The 14,210-nt window shown below is 37.6% G+C and overlaps 1 protein-coding gene across 1 annotated transcript in view; it reads right to left on the bottom strand.

Moving 5' to 3' along the window:
- Positions 1-14,210, bottom strand: part of COL25A1 (collagen type XXV alpha 1 chain) — a 298,121-nt gene that overhangs the window by 61,244 nt on the left and 222,667 nt on the right. The window contains exons 11-14 of the mRNA XM_071431776.1: positions 13,577-13,603; positions 11,091-11,135; positions 2,045-2,098; positions 442-468 (exon numbers count right to left, since the gene is read on the bottom strand). Of these exons, the coding sequence (XP_071287877.1) occupies positions 442-468; positions 2,045-2,098; positions 11,091-11,135; positions 13,577-13,603 (153 nt within the window). The remainder of the gene's footprint in view (positions 1-441; positions 469-2,044; positions 2,099-11,090; positions 11,136-13,576; positions 13,604-14,210) is intronic.

Below are 14,210 nucleotides of genomic sequence, written 5' to 3'. Positions count from 1 at the left end.
TCCATTTCCATTTTTATTTTAGTACGCTTGTTATCCAGGTATCACTTAGAATCTATGTAGTTTTACCATTCTGTTACCTAATTGCTTTATTCCACACAGGTGTCAGAGCGTCATAACTTGGTTTTGAGAAATGTGTGGATCTCTAATTTATTCAGACAGGCTTATCATTTTCTGAGACTCACCACAGTTAGGATTAGTTGCCTGATTGCTCATCTGTGCAGCCTTTAACACACAATCACTGCACTCTGTGACTAATCCCACTGCAGTAACCACAGATCAATAACTTCCATTAGCAGGTATTATCTGACCCTTGGGAAGGCTGCACTGTGTCACATTACTTCCAGGTAGGAGCTGTGGATTTTTATTTTTAAACTCAGGATCAGTACACTCCAAGCAAGTTCCTCAAAACAGAAAGACAACAAAGGAAGTTGAACATCTCACCTTCTCTCCTCTTTCTCCAGGGTCACCCTAAGGAAAATAATTGGAGCAAAGAAGTCATAAGTTACTAACACAGGCAGAAATCTGAGTGTTAGCTTTACTATCATTAGTTATTACTAATATTAGTATTACTATCCTTACTAATAATTATGTCACTACTGATGACAACATCTCAGATGATACAACAAGAAAATCTCCAATGAACAATAAAATATGTAAATTTAATAGATTTCAATGGCAGTACAACTTCAACTTTTTTTTTTTTTTTTAAAGCTTCAATGGTTTGCATGTGAAGACCTCTCTCTATTTTGTCCTAGACCCTCACAAACAGGCATATGTCTTTGAGAAGCAGCCTGCAGGGAGCTAGGTGGCTCCTACATGTGGTTCTCCTTGTTTTGGGAACAAACAAAAGAAACAAAAAGTCTGGATGTGAAGGGGAAGTCTTATGATTCTGTCAACAGCTCAGAAGGTTCCTCAAGAGAGAGAAAATGCCTTAAGTGTCTTGAACAAATTCATGACTGTTCCAGAGTAAAGAGCCTTCAGTGCTCTCTCTACTCTTTGTAACAATCTCTATAACAAAAAGATGGCTTATAGCCATTACTGTTTTCAAAATTAAAACGTGCTTGAGAAACTGCAAAAGCACTTTTGCACACCAGCCTGACCCTGACAACTCATCTCTGCATTTGTGACTCAGAGCTGCACTCTGGCTCATCTTTGCCCCTTCTGATGGCTGGCAGTCGCTAGGCAACTCAGGGACTACAGCTGTGAATACGAATGAAGCATCAACTGCCATAATTTGGCTTCTTCTCTATACAAAGTAAGAAAAGGTCATGCTCCCAAATGGTTTGTTTTCATTCCTGATGGACAAGCAGCCAGTCAGTAAATGTAAAGAGGCTGCCTTGCATGTCTGTCAGCAGCAGCATGATGCACAGAATCAGCTGAGGAGCACATGTGCACCAGGGACGCTCACTCGCAGCTGATGGGATTAGAAATTAGCATTACCCCCTCCAAGAGCCCCACAGGTCCCATCATCTTGGACATGTCGAGTTTTCTTTTAAATGAAGTTATCATCATAAGCTGTATGTTCTATTTCACTTGTTCAATATTAAAACAGCAGAACAAACTACAGAACAATAAAGTGCAAAGAGTCATTCTGATGTAACAAATACAGGCTGAGACATGCTCCTAATGAGGCTTGTTGCAAACTTCCATAATAGCAGGATCAGCCCTCAAGACTTCACCCTGACATTTGTGAAAGAAGTGACCACAGAAGTTCTTGAAAAGAAGCCTGAAACACATTGTAAGGGGCATAAACAAAGCCTTTCTGAAAAGGTCCCCAGATTCCCAAACACTTGCAGGCATATTGCATTCAGCTGGCAGTGGATGCCTATGAATCAGTGCCCCCGACTGGAATTATACATGCACAGCGGAAGAAAACACTTCTTCATGGTGAGATGTGTAAAGCCTCTTACAGCACTGATCACTGGAGGGAGCAGATCATTAAAAGTCAGTCAGAATATAAACCCAAGTTGGAAAGCACAACTGTCATTTACATATGCACTCACATGCTCTGTGCTTCTGTTTTTAATTCATTTTCAATACTGACCTTGAGCCCTGCTTCTCCCTTCTCTCCTGCTATGCCAGGCAAACCAGGTTCACCCTAAAGGCAAAGAAAAAGAAAGATAAAGTTAAGAAAGACATGATGAAATATATGAACCTTCTCATAATGGGTCATGATAAACACAATTTTAAAAGACTCTGAAAAGATGTAGTCCACAGCTGGGCACTAAAATGAGTTATTTTGTCAGTTAGGGTGGATTAACTGTAACACATGTAAGGTAAGAAATTATTCTTCTGAAAAAGGTGGAAACACACAGATGTCTCACTAAACAGGAAGGAGACCAGAGACTCCTGATTCTTAAAATCTGTCCAGTTAGCCTTAAAAGCACAGTCTTCCCAGAAAGACTGCCAATGCTTTCCTCTTCTCTACAACTTAGAAATGCTGCAAGAAAAGCTTGTCTTAATTTATTTTGACATTTGTGTTTCTGGTCTCAGATGGAAAAGAGATAATGAAAAAAAATGAGAAGGGCCAGTTTCAGAAATGGAAGAATTTGGAAAAGCAGAGAGCTTTTCAATTTTTTAAATGTACTTTGCTTATCCATTTTTTATACCAGTGGTTGAAAAGTGGTTTTAAAAGATTTAAAAACTGTCAGCATTACATCAATGCTCCAAATTTTGGGTATGTTCAATGAGTAGCATATTACTCTCCTACAGTTTAAGGAGTCATAAATTTTCATGAGTCAATCAGCAAATAACACTTATTTTCAATCTTCTTTCCCATCTTCAATTTTAAAACTGAAGAAAATAAGCCAATGAGAAAAAAATCCAAGTCAAACAAAAAACCCTCCAAAAATATTTTTTAGCTTTTATATCCCACATTTATGGGAAAATGACAGATATTAATTTTAGATAAAGTAATGTAATGGTTAGACCTATTGTAAAATAACTAGAGCTCATGGCTTAATGTGTAAAAGCTTCTGCAGATGTATATCTCAGTTTCACAAGAAATACCTTTGATAACCCTCACATAGAGAACTGCATCACACCTCCAACATGGCAAAGCACGTTAAAATAAAAGCCAAAAAAAGATTTTTAAAAGTCTGCAGCTTGGTCCTTCTAAAAGCCCTTTGCTATTTGAGTCTAGAAAAATGTGGTAAAGTTAAATCGAATAGCTAACATAGCAATCAAATTTGGAACAGTAATTTGCATCAGTAAGTCAGTGAACAATTTTCACACAGTGTTCAAATTTAGTACACATCATGAACCAATCCTCTACTCAAAAGTTACAGAGCATTAAGATAAAGGCTTTTCTAAACACAACAAGACATATTTTCTATTCCTCCATAAAAGTCTCCTACTAAGAACTTATCTCTTTCTTACTTCTGCAGGCAGATTTAATCATAGATGTATTAACTCTGATTGTCTGTGAAAGCAAGTTCCATTGTTTTTCTAAATTAGGTAACGGAATCATTAATTACATTTTAATTTCCTCAAGACTTGCACTGTTTCAAAAAACAAACCAAAACCATCAAGGTTCTAGCACACCTCTAGTGAGGCATTTTCCAAGCCAGAGCAAAAAATAGGTACCATTAAACCCTCAGGGAATGAAATAGTCACTTGTATCAGCCCCTTCTCAAGGCCCCTTTGTACTACAGTAGCTGTGAGGCTGATAAAGTGGCACAGGCATTTGATATTTGAGTGCTCAGGATTTGAAGCTGTTGGAGATTAGGTGTGAGTGTCCTAAAGGATTGACCTAAAAGGCTCTTGAAGAAAATTGCCAGTTGACAAAATGAAGCAGAAGGGACCTATGAATATACACTTGTTTCTCCTCATCCCCACACCCCAAACACGCTTGCTTCTGTTCCCTTCATTTTCAAACAGCTGCTGTCGGCCGATGCTTTAAAGCTGATGCTTTAAATCTCTAATCAAAAGGTTGAAGTCCCAAGCTTGCACTTTCCTCCCAGGTTTACATATCAGTGCTATGGATGCAGAGGGCCACTGCTGTGACAAAAAGGAGATTGCAAAAATAGAACAAAAAAATTATTTTCTTTGGAAAAAGTGAAAACCTCAGCCTGTCACCCAGTCATAGTAAATCCCCATTCATACCAGTAATTGCATTTCTGACCTATGGGCAACTGCTATGCTCAGCACTACACTTACAGTAATGAAAGTACAAGGCAGAGATACTTGAAGTGCAGAAACTAGCCCCGGGAATGGGAAAGATTGAAGGCAAACCCAGAAGGATAACACAGTAATGACCTTGTGCCTTTATGTTTTTGAAGTGATTATCATTCTCTTGCTAATGTTCAGAAGAGCAGGGAAAAGATTCTTTTTCCTACGTTAGACCTTTATTTTCTTGTCTATACATAGAATCAGTGAAAAAAGGTGAACATGTACAGCCCATAAGACGTTCTGTGTCCTAGCCCTGATGAAAATTCCCAGTGCAGAGCTAAGCAAGCTCTGTGCCAGGGAGCCTCCCTTTGTCACTCTGCATGTCTTGTAGGTATGGCAGTCTGGCTTTATGTGCAGATATTTTTACAATTCCAGTAAGCCTTAACATAAACCCCCCAAAATAAACAAGAAAAACCAAACAACAAAACAAAACTAAAAATGCTTTGCTCAAAGTAGTTATGAAGCAAAGAGCTGTTAACTTTTGCAGACAAGTAGATTGATAGCTCTTCCCTACTCAGATACTGTGTCATTTTAGATGTGTTCATCCCAAAAAATGATTTTGATTCTTGGGCCTGAAAATAATTTAAAATATTTCTCTTAGGACGTATAGTTAGTTATTTTTCTTCTGTTTAGTTACTTCTATTTATTTATCTATTTATTACTAAAAGCATGTGTTAAAACCAGAGCGCAAAATGCTCTAAGAGTAAAGTTGGAGTGTAAAATGCTGTACAAGTACACTTCATCCCCACAGGTTAGTGTTTTGGAGATGAGCAAAAAAGCACAGCTGATTTTTAAGAGGCTGAAGAAGGTGACCCTGCTATTCAAGGAGTGATGCATGCAAGGGAACACCAGACACTCAACGATGCCATTCGATGCAACAATTTAAATCAGACTGCTTTTCAACCTGATAAAATGGAAGAAGCTATAAAGCTAAATCCCCAATGTCACATGTTTTTTACATTCACCAGGCCATGGCTAATGTCTTTCCTGACTGCTATTGTAGTCTCTCTTTAATTGCATTGACAGCAAAGGAGTTAGGTTGCAGAAACAATTGTCTTGAGTACATCAGCTAGGTTTCAAACCAAGGCAGCCTATTTTTATTTATTTTTTCTTTCACAGAATCACAGAATGCTTGAACTCAGAAGGCACCTCTGGAGATCACCTTTGAGGACCTTGGATTCTACCCAGTATGTTCATGTCTTTCTTGTAGTGAGGAGCCCACAACTGGACACAGTACTCCAAGAGTAGCCTTGACAGTGTTTTTTTCCAATTTAAAAAGTAATTTTTTTCTATAGTACATCTAACTTTAGCTCACAGCTCACCTTTCTCCAGTCATGAACCCCTGAGAAATTACTGCTCAGTAACAGAGTGATGGCAATCATTCTAAAACTTTCTAGTGCCTATAAAACCCAACCCATGATCCCAGTCAGAGAATTTATGAGGGCTAAACTACACCGTCACATAAGAAAAAGATACAAGACCCAGAAAAATTGTGTGAAGGTACCCTCAGAACATCCCCTTGGAACTTATCCCTAAAAGGGATGGACAGTGGGGAAGATACTGTAGTGAGGTGTGAAGTGTCTTAGTACTCAATTTAAATCAATTGTTATTTGCTCTTTCTGCCGTTCTGCATTCTTATTCTCAGCTAAACCGTACTGCAGAAGCTGTCCTGTGCAATGAGCACTGTGTAGAACTACCATGATACACCAAAATAAAAATAAAATTCTCCCTCCTGGCACTGAGGTGGGCTATGATTTCCAAAGGCTACCTCAGCAATGTGCAGCTTATGATGCACCTGACACCATGATGGAAAGAGCAAGAGCTCCATGGGATGCTGGGGTACCAGCACCATCTTATCTGAACATCCTCTCTATCAAGGTTCTGCTGCACCAAAGCAGCAACAAAACTACCAGACGCACAAACGTCATGTCCCACATTGGTAAACACACAAATATTGTATTAGAAATACTGTTTAGGTAACCCCTGACTTCTTTTTCATATGAAGTTATTTTTATCTTGCCTTTGTGTAACTTGACCAAGCCCCTAACTCTTTCCTGTATTCAGGCAAAGAACAACTTTCAGCACTCTGCTCAATAAATAGGTGTAGCAGCTTCTTCAGATACTCTTGTGGCAGGGGCAGTCTTAACGCTTAGACTGAAGTGAATCTGAATTTGGTGAGTACTCAGGTGTATAGAGCATTGCTTGGGCTCTGCTGGTAATATGAGAAAGAAATCTGTCAATATGAACTAATAAAATCTACTTCATAACAGGTCTGAAAATGTATTACCCACCAGAGTCCATATTAAAGGAGTTGAGGCAGTTGAAAGCATGCTTCTCCTTACCGGAGTGCTTTCTGCCCCTGAGGCATATACCTTCATATCCAGAATTAATCAGCTAAAAATAACATGGCTGGAGGCCCCAGCTTTTCTTCTTTGTAACAGCAAAACAGCCCAGAGGCTGCAGTTCTGAAATAGGTTTTGTTTTGGTGAGATGCAATAACTCTCTACACCAGCTGGTTGATATCCACCTCACCCTGAAAGAAAGGCTGTCAGTATTGCTATATTTTTCAGTCACTAGAATGTAATCAATTTAAGGATAAGGAAACACAAGAGGCCCCAGACCTAATCCACTCTAATTTTACTCTAAAATACATAGATGAGGACAGAGGGTAAAAAAGAGGTTTTTCAGATATGTTATTATGATTTCCATTTCAAACCAGGGTGGAATTCAATTCCTTTCAACTGGCTTTTTGCGCCCCTCAAAAGTAACTTAAAATTGTTTGTTTAAGAACTAGAAATCTCTCCTGGCCCACTCACCAACTGAAATTAAGAGGAAAGTCTCTTCAACAAGACTCAGCTGGCCTGCAAACCTGGGAACCTGTCTGGGAATTTGTGAACCATATTTATGATGTTTCCTCCCTTTATTTGAAAAAATGTTAGTACATGCATACCCTTCCTCATTTCGCTGAACAAATTTGATACTGCCACCTTCAAAATCTATTCCTACACAGCACTGTACACAGTAATAAGGAAATACATGTAAATTAGAGAAACAAAAAGCATGAAGAAAGCAGTAAGAAATGTGCATACCCAGACTCTGAATCTACTGATATGAAGGAAAATTGTTTGAGGTTTATCATATTGCTATTGCAAATCTACCAGAGGAATTTGAAATTAAGGAATCTATCCTGACCATTCATTCTGTTTTCAATATACCCTTACCAAAAAACCCACCAAAATATCAAGTACTACGTAAGAAAAGATTTATGGAAGTTTAGAGTGAGGGGTTTATGCACTCCAGACAAACTCTTATTTATAACAAAGACGGTTATTTGCACAAACTACAGAAACTGGGTTCCTTCAGCCATATACCATCTTAACACTTAAGGAATCTCTGCTTTTCTCTTTGTGTGCTGCTGCAGTCATTGACAGCCCTTATCAAATCAGCAGCACTTAACAAATACCAGAATATACATTCTATACTTGCAGAGTTTAACTTTCCAAGAAGCCCTTTGTGGCCATTTCAACATGATTAATGTACGGATGTGATATCCTCAGATCACTGCAACCTCCTAGCTCCATGCAGAATTAATGCTTTTCTGTACTTTTCAAGTGCCTGAGGAACTTCTGCCAGGGATGGAGAAAGGGAAGTTTATTGCATCATGACAGAAAGGAACCCGTGGCTTGCACAACAGTCTGCAAAGGAAAAGGAGCACTCAGAAAGATTCCTTATTTCAGCAGGTTTTGATCCATCCCAAAAACAACACTATTTCCAGCTGCAGGTACTATTAAGCAGTTCCTTTCCAGTTAGTGTTCTCAAGATAAACTTGCTGCAGTTTCTCAAATGTAGAACAAATGAAGACTGCAAATGTCCTTGCAAGACTACCTGTAATGTTTCACTGGATTTGGCCTAATGTGTGAAGGTTTTATGGCAGTGATTTTGCTACTCTAAATACAAAAAAAATCTACTAGTTAACAGTCCTGCAAAAACATGTGGGTTGTGTAAAATTACACTTCCTCTAATATCTAGAGACTGTCTAAGACAAGTGGTTCATATGTTAAGGGATTAAAAGACTGTTCTAAGTGCACTCAAAATTTATGATCTCATTCCCAGACCTATGGTCAGACTTGTCAATCATTTCCCATAGCTCAGTATTTCAATTAAAGAAGAGGTGAAACAAAGAAAAAGGAAAATTACAGAGGCACGTAGATGATGGAGATGACCTAACTCTGTTTTGTTCAACTGCTTGAGGACAGAGCAAAGCTAATTCATGGCTGACATTCATCGGCTGAAAAATACTTCATTGTCCAAACGAGAAAAGCATTTGCACACTTAATTATAAGCATGTGCTTAACACTCACTGCCTTTTAAACCAAGGAAAAATATTAACTTGGAACTTAGTGCATTGCACATGCTGCTGTCTGACAGAGCGAGCTCACTGGCCAAAAGGCAATCGAGACAGTAAGGCTTTTGTAAAGTCCTTTAACTATGTCACTTCTAAAAAGGGGATGACTCACATCACACATGCAAGTTGAACCCAACTATTCTGCAAGTCACCCTGAATCTGAATGAGTAAAGCCAGAAGTGCCAGCAGCTGGCTCACAGTACAGCCCAACTCTTAAAATCACCACTCTGGTCCTCATCAACATCTCGCGGTGCTGCACTGCACTGAGAATCTGGTTTTTCATAGAAACTGGAAGAACTGACCTTTTGATAGCAAAATATTAACATGGGATTGCTAGGCTGCATTATACTCTCTAACTTTAGACAAACACTGCTTCAGTTTAAACTTCATTTCTACCACTGTTTCCAAGCTAACAGAATTTTTTAATCTATTTATTAAAGAGATAGCAACATTCAACTTTCATCTGCCTAGTATGATGAAAATAATATATTTTTTGCAAATAAGGAAGTGGTTTCGAGTCAATATCGACCAACAGTTAAGAAATCAAATTAAAGAATGCAAGAACAATTTATTTTTATCTGTGTGACTTTTGTCCCGCTCCCTCTGTTTCACTTTAGTAATTCAGGGTTTTTTTTTTTAAAAGGTCAAAAGTAAAGCAGTCCAGCTACACTAAAAACACACTGACATCTTTAATAAAGTGGTAATAATTTTAAAATGTCTGCGAAGTTATAGATGTGATGAATGACGAAGTAAATCAAATAAATAAGACACCCATAAATTGAAAATTTTGGAGTTTTTTAAAAGCACTATTTAAAATTAATAATCAACACTTAAAGATGTGTTTTCATCTTCCCATAATGTTCAACTGCATATTTCTTTTATGCCCCCTGAAAAATGACAGCAGATAAGTCTATGTGGTCTCCTAAAAATAGACATGCAACAACCTTGCCAAAGAGCTTAAAAAAATTCCCTGTCTCCCAAAATGACACATTAATCACACATTTGACACATTTCATTAATATCAATTTTTTCTGCTCATTTGAGTGAATTTTTCTTGCTGGAGTTTGCATGATTACTATTAAAAATAAAGTTCTTGAATAAAATATGAATCATCAGTTCTGTTCTATTCAGAGCAGTTTCCAACTTCACCTATCCAGTGTTCTTACATATTCCTACAGATATGCCACAAAGTAAATTTTCACTGGCATTTCAGTCAGACCACAAAAATTACTTGAATCATGTACAGCAAGAGCATCTCAGTTGGTAAGCACTGTCTACTATTCCTGTTGCAAGTGACTTCACTTATAAAATATGAAGGAAAAAATCTGAGGACTTACTGAAAATTTGTTTCATATTATTTTCTTATAAATTCTGGTATTAAATATATATATGTGTGTGTGTGTGTGTGTGTGTATATATTTAATTCTAAATATTTCTTATTTTGTTGTTTCACATTAATTGTAATACTCAGAATAGTTTAAAATAAATTCCTATCACTATCACTAAGGTGAAATATACGATTATTACATTATTTCCTATAACCACTCTGAAAATGCAGGTCTAATATTATGTATTATGCTATTAGTAACAATACATTATTTTTTTTCTTTTTTAGGAAAGAAGAACTAAAAGTAAATTATTTGAAACAACACTTATTCCTAGGGCTCTTGGTGAGGGAAGCAGAAGAGAGGATTGTCTATTACAACCCTTATTCACTACCATCTGCTGCTGCTTGAACCTGGTGAATATACATCATACATTTTCTTTTTGGGATCCCTTGCCAGTGCTTTTGAAGTGCTCTAGGAATGCTAGGGCTTGTGAGAACAACAGATGGATAGTACTCTTTACAGTCAAGGAGGTATACTATTCAAACTTCATCACCCAGATTTGCCAAGAAACCTTAGCAATGCTGTAACACAGCCCTGCTGCTTTATTGTGACCTCTCCTTATGGAGGGCCATTCTGAACTCCGACAGTGACTTGTCTAAATTAGTATTTCCTCTTGGCTGTATACAAAAATATTTGTTTGATTTATTCCCCCCAAAATTCAATTTGAAATTATCCTCCAGCTGCACTTCCATTTCTTTTTATTTCTCTATTTATAGGTTGTATTAACAATGTATTGGCACCACATCAGTACCCAGTATCAATGTAAGTGTTTGCATTATGAGACTGAGTTAACAAAAAGTAAAAAACCCTTTGTTTGTTAATATGCTGACTCAAGTAACACACTGTTAATATACATTTCTTTCTACAAACTATCAGTCATCACCAAATTTGAACACTAGACTTTCAGCTTAATTAATTACATTTGCTGCTTGTTCAGGTAAAACTAGAAAAAAATTACTTCAGAGCACAAAGCACATTATGCTATATTATACATGGCCTTTTTCATGAAGCCAATTTGAAACCACAGTTCTGGATATAAGGTTGCATATTGTTCACGTGAACAAGCCCAAAATTGCTTTAATCCACTACATAAATAATGGCAGCGCTGAAAAAGTCAGAAAACTCACCACTTGTCCATCTCTCCCTGGAACACCAGGCACTCCAACAGAACCCTGGAGGGAACCAGACGCCAGTGTTTAGCAAATTAAACACGTCATGAAACCTTTCATCTCATGATACAGTGTTTAGAAATAATGGTGAATGTTTGCTTATTGGAATTGCAATAAATTTTTCAAGAACTCATTTTTATCCAAGCTGAGCTCTCCTTTCAGCTGAGATTTTATACTAATTAGACATGTTCTCATGTTGTACATTTTAAGGACTGTATGGCCTTTTCCAGAAACAAGCTTCAAGCTCATGTTTTGTAATGTTGTGGGTGCTTCACAATAAATGTTAGAATTAAAATGCTATTCCATTTAATGCTCTCATTAAGTTTTGAGACTGATGCCATGCAATCAAATATAGCACCTGAACAAAACTATTAATGCTTTTAGAAGGATCATTCAAGCTCAGTAACTTGTAGCACCAATCAATCTCAAGGCTTTTAAGAGATAATATTCAGTGATTCAGTCTGACAGTACAAATTACAGATACACTTTGAAACTGCACCAGTATTAGTGCAATCAGAATTAAAAGGTCAATACAGGCCAACCACAAGTGACAAAGAAGAAAAAAAAAATTAACAATGACTTCTAACATTGAGAGATCTTTTTATAAAGCTCTCATACTGTAAATTTCTATGTGATAGATAATTTTTGAAGGTCCTTGTGCAACTTGCTATGGAAGTTCAGAGAAAACACAAAACATGAGGAAAGCAGGAAAGGTGCATAGGCTTGTACAGCATTCTCCTCTTATTTTATAAAGATGGTGCTGCTTAATAAGGGAACTGAAAGAATTGCTGCACGGCAATTCCCCCTCTATTTTGCCTAGAGGTGTCACTAAAATTATCACCAACACCCAAAGGAAATGTGTTCAAAATGGATGCAGACATTTGTCAATTAATAGAGTTGGAAAATCCTGTGAAACAGGAAAAGGAACCAACGCATGAGGGTCTTAAGAACCCTCCAAGAGCTAGTAACAGAGCTTTGAATCAGTAAGAAATAATACACCGCATCCCAGCTTATCTCTTTGACTCACAATGCTCTCCCCTTTCTCCCAAGGCTTCCACTTTGGCATCCTTCTTGTCTCTTTTTGCTGAATGCATGGTCATGGCTTTAAGCTACTGCAAAGGGGTCTGAGTGAACACTTCCACATCTCTGTATAATTTTTCCAGAAAATTAGAAGGCAAAGCTCAGGAGGGCATTAAGCCATCAGCCTCAATAAACTATCCTTTGTATAACAGTTCCTCCTCTCAGTGGCAGCTGATTATTTTTCTTACAAAACACAGGATGTTAGAAAGTGTCAAATGAAGCTGATTCTACTGTGATAAGTAAATGTTTATCAGATATTCAAAAGCCCATCAGCACATGGGTTTTGCTGATGTCATACACACAAAGTATCCTCCTCCACAATTCTCAGGGTATAGCTTTGTAAGGGCAACTTAGATGTGAGCCACATTCCTGCATTGCCAAACACAAAGGGTAGTCCTCTCCTTCAGCCTGCAAACTCCATACAGCCCACAGCTGCCAAAATTCCAACAATTTGAGTACTTTGGGATTACGTTTTTTACACATCACAGGTTTTCTTTCTTTTGTAAAAAAGTTTATTTTAACAGATGCTTCACTCTAAAGAACATAATCTGAGAAGAAGGAAAGCAGGCATCCTTCTCACATATGTCAATACTACTTATTCCTTCTTTTTTTTTTTTTCTTTATATAAATTATAGCTGTTTTATTAAATATCTTTCATACAACTTTTCGATCTTTTCAAATCAGCTAGAAAATTACTCAGCTTGGTGGTATGTGAGTCAGATGCCGGAAAAATACCACTCACTAGCTGTTACTGCTCATATTCTGAGGACTGTTTTAATGGTGTAATTCCATAAATCCTAAACTCACTCAATCAAACTGAGGCAGTCAGCTTTAATGAGTGTAAATAAGGCTGAAGGCATTCCCAGGAAGGCAGGTCTCGGGTTACCGGAGGAACAGGAAGACACCGGCAGACCACCTGAACAGCACCGACCAAGCACTATTTATCAGCAACACCTACACCCTTTGTTTCTGCTGGTCAATTCTTTAGTCATATGGCACTGATCTACTTGAGTAGAGACATGCATTTAATCAGAAACTTTATCTCCCCACCTTTCACAACGCTTGAACTTTGGCTTCCTAATCGTACCAGTCTATGAATGAGAAAATTATAGTGACCTTTTCACCTGAAAGTTAAGCAGATAGATTAAAAACAGTCTGCTCTCCATTGCTTGAACTTCATATGATGGGGGAAATGAGAAATCTTGTGTCTCACATTATATGGCTCCATTTTGTAAAAGCAAAATTCAGAACCTAAGCTAATTGATTCAATGCAGCGTACAGTAGCTTATTCCATTCACCTTTTCTGCATGCAATTTGGCACGGGAGGAATAATCACTTTCACAGCATTGTTGTTTATACTATACCTTTTGTCCTGGAGGCCCCTGAGGTCCCTGCAAAGGGAAAACAATTCAATTAACATCAAAACTCCAGCCAATTTAAACTGAAATTACTAACTAAGACTGTCTTATTGTGTAAGCACTCTGACACTGGACTGAAACCAGCTGATGTTTTATAAATCAAAGAAAAGTAGGAGTTTATGCTCAAAATGCACAATGAATCCTTCCTCTTCACTTTTGGAACTGATCTAACTGCTACCCAGAATACTCAAATTTTCCCCCTTCTAATCTTTTCTCTTCCAAGCCATCTGTTTCTTCTAATACTGACAAATCTCCCAGCATTAAGATGACTGTGGTTTTTCTCTCTTATATCAGCCAACAGCCAGTTCTGCGTCCACAGTAATATATCAGCTTGTCAGCATAAAAACAAGGTTTATGCAAACAACCATTTTTGCAATGGAGAGAAGCATAAACCTCAAAATCTCACCCTCTAAGTATCAGCACACATGACTGTGTTATACCCAACTTGTCATGTGTGCCATCATTTGCAAGTTAAGAGAAAAATCTTTAACTTCAGAAATTGTTAAGAATGCTCTTGGAAAACAAAAAGCCACCATTTTGTCCCCATGACCTGAGAAGGCAGGAAGAGATATCTCAGCTC

The sequence above is a fragment of the Agelaius tricolor genome, unplaced genomic scaffold (genome assembly GCF_023055355.1).
Source record: "Agelaius tricolor isolate 1412-34295 unplaced genomic scaffold, bAgeTri1.0.p SCAF_8, whole genome shotgun sequence".
NCBI classification, from domain to species: Eukaryota; Metazoa; Chordata; class Aves; order Passeriformes; family Icteridae; genus Agelaius; species Agelaius tricolor.
Note: the sequence above shows the minus strand (reverse complement) of the source record. Positions and strands in the feature narration are given on the sequence as shown.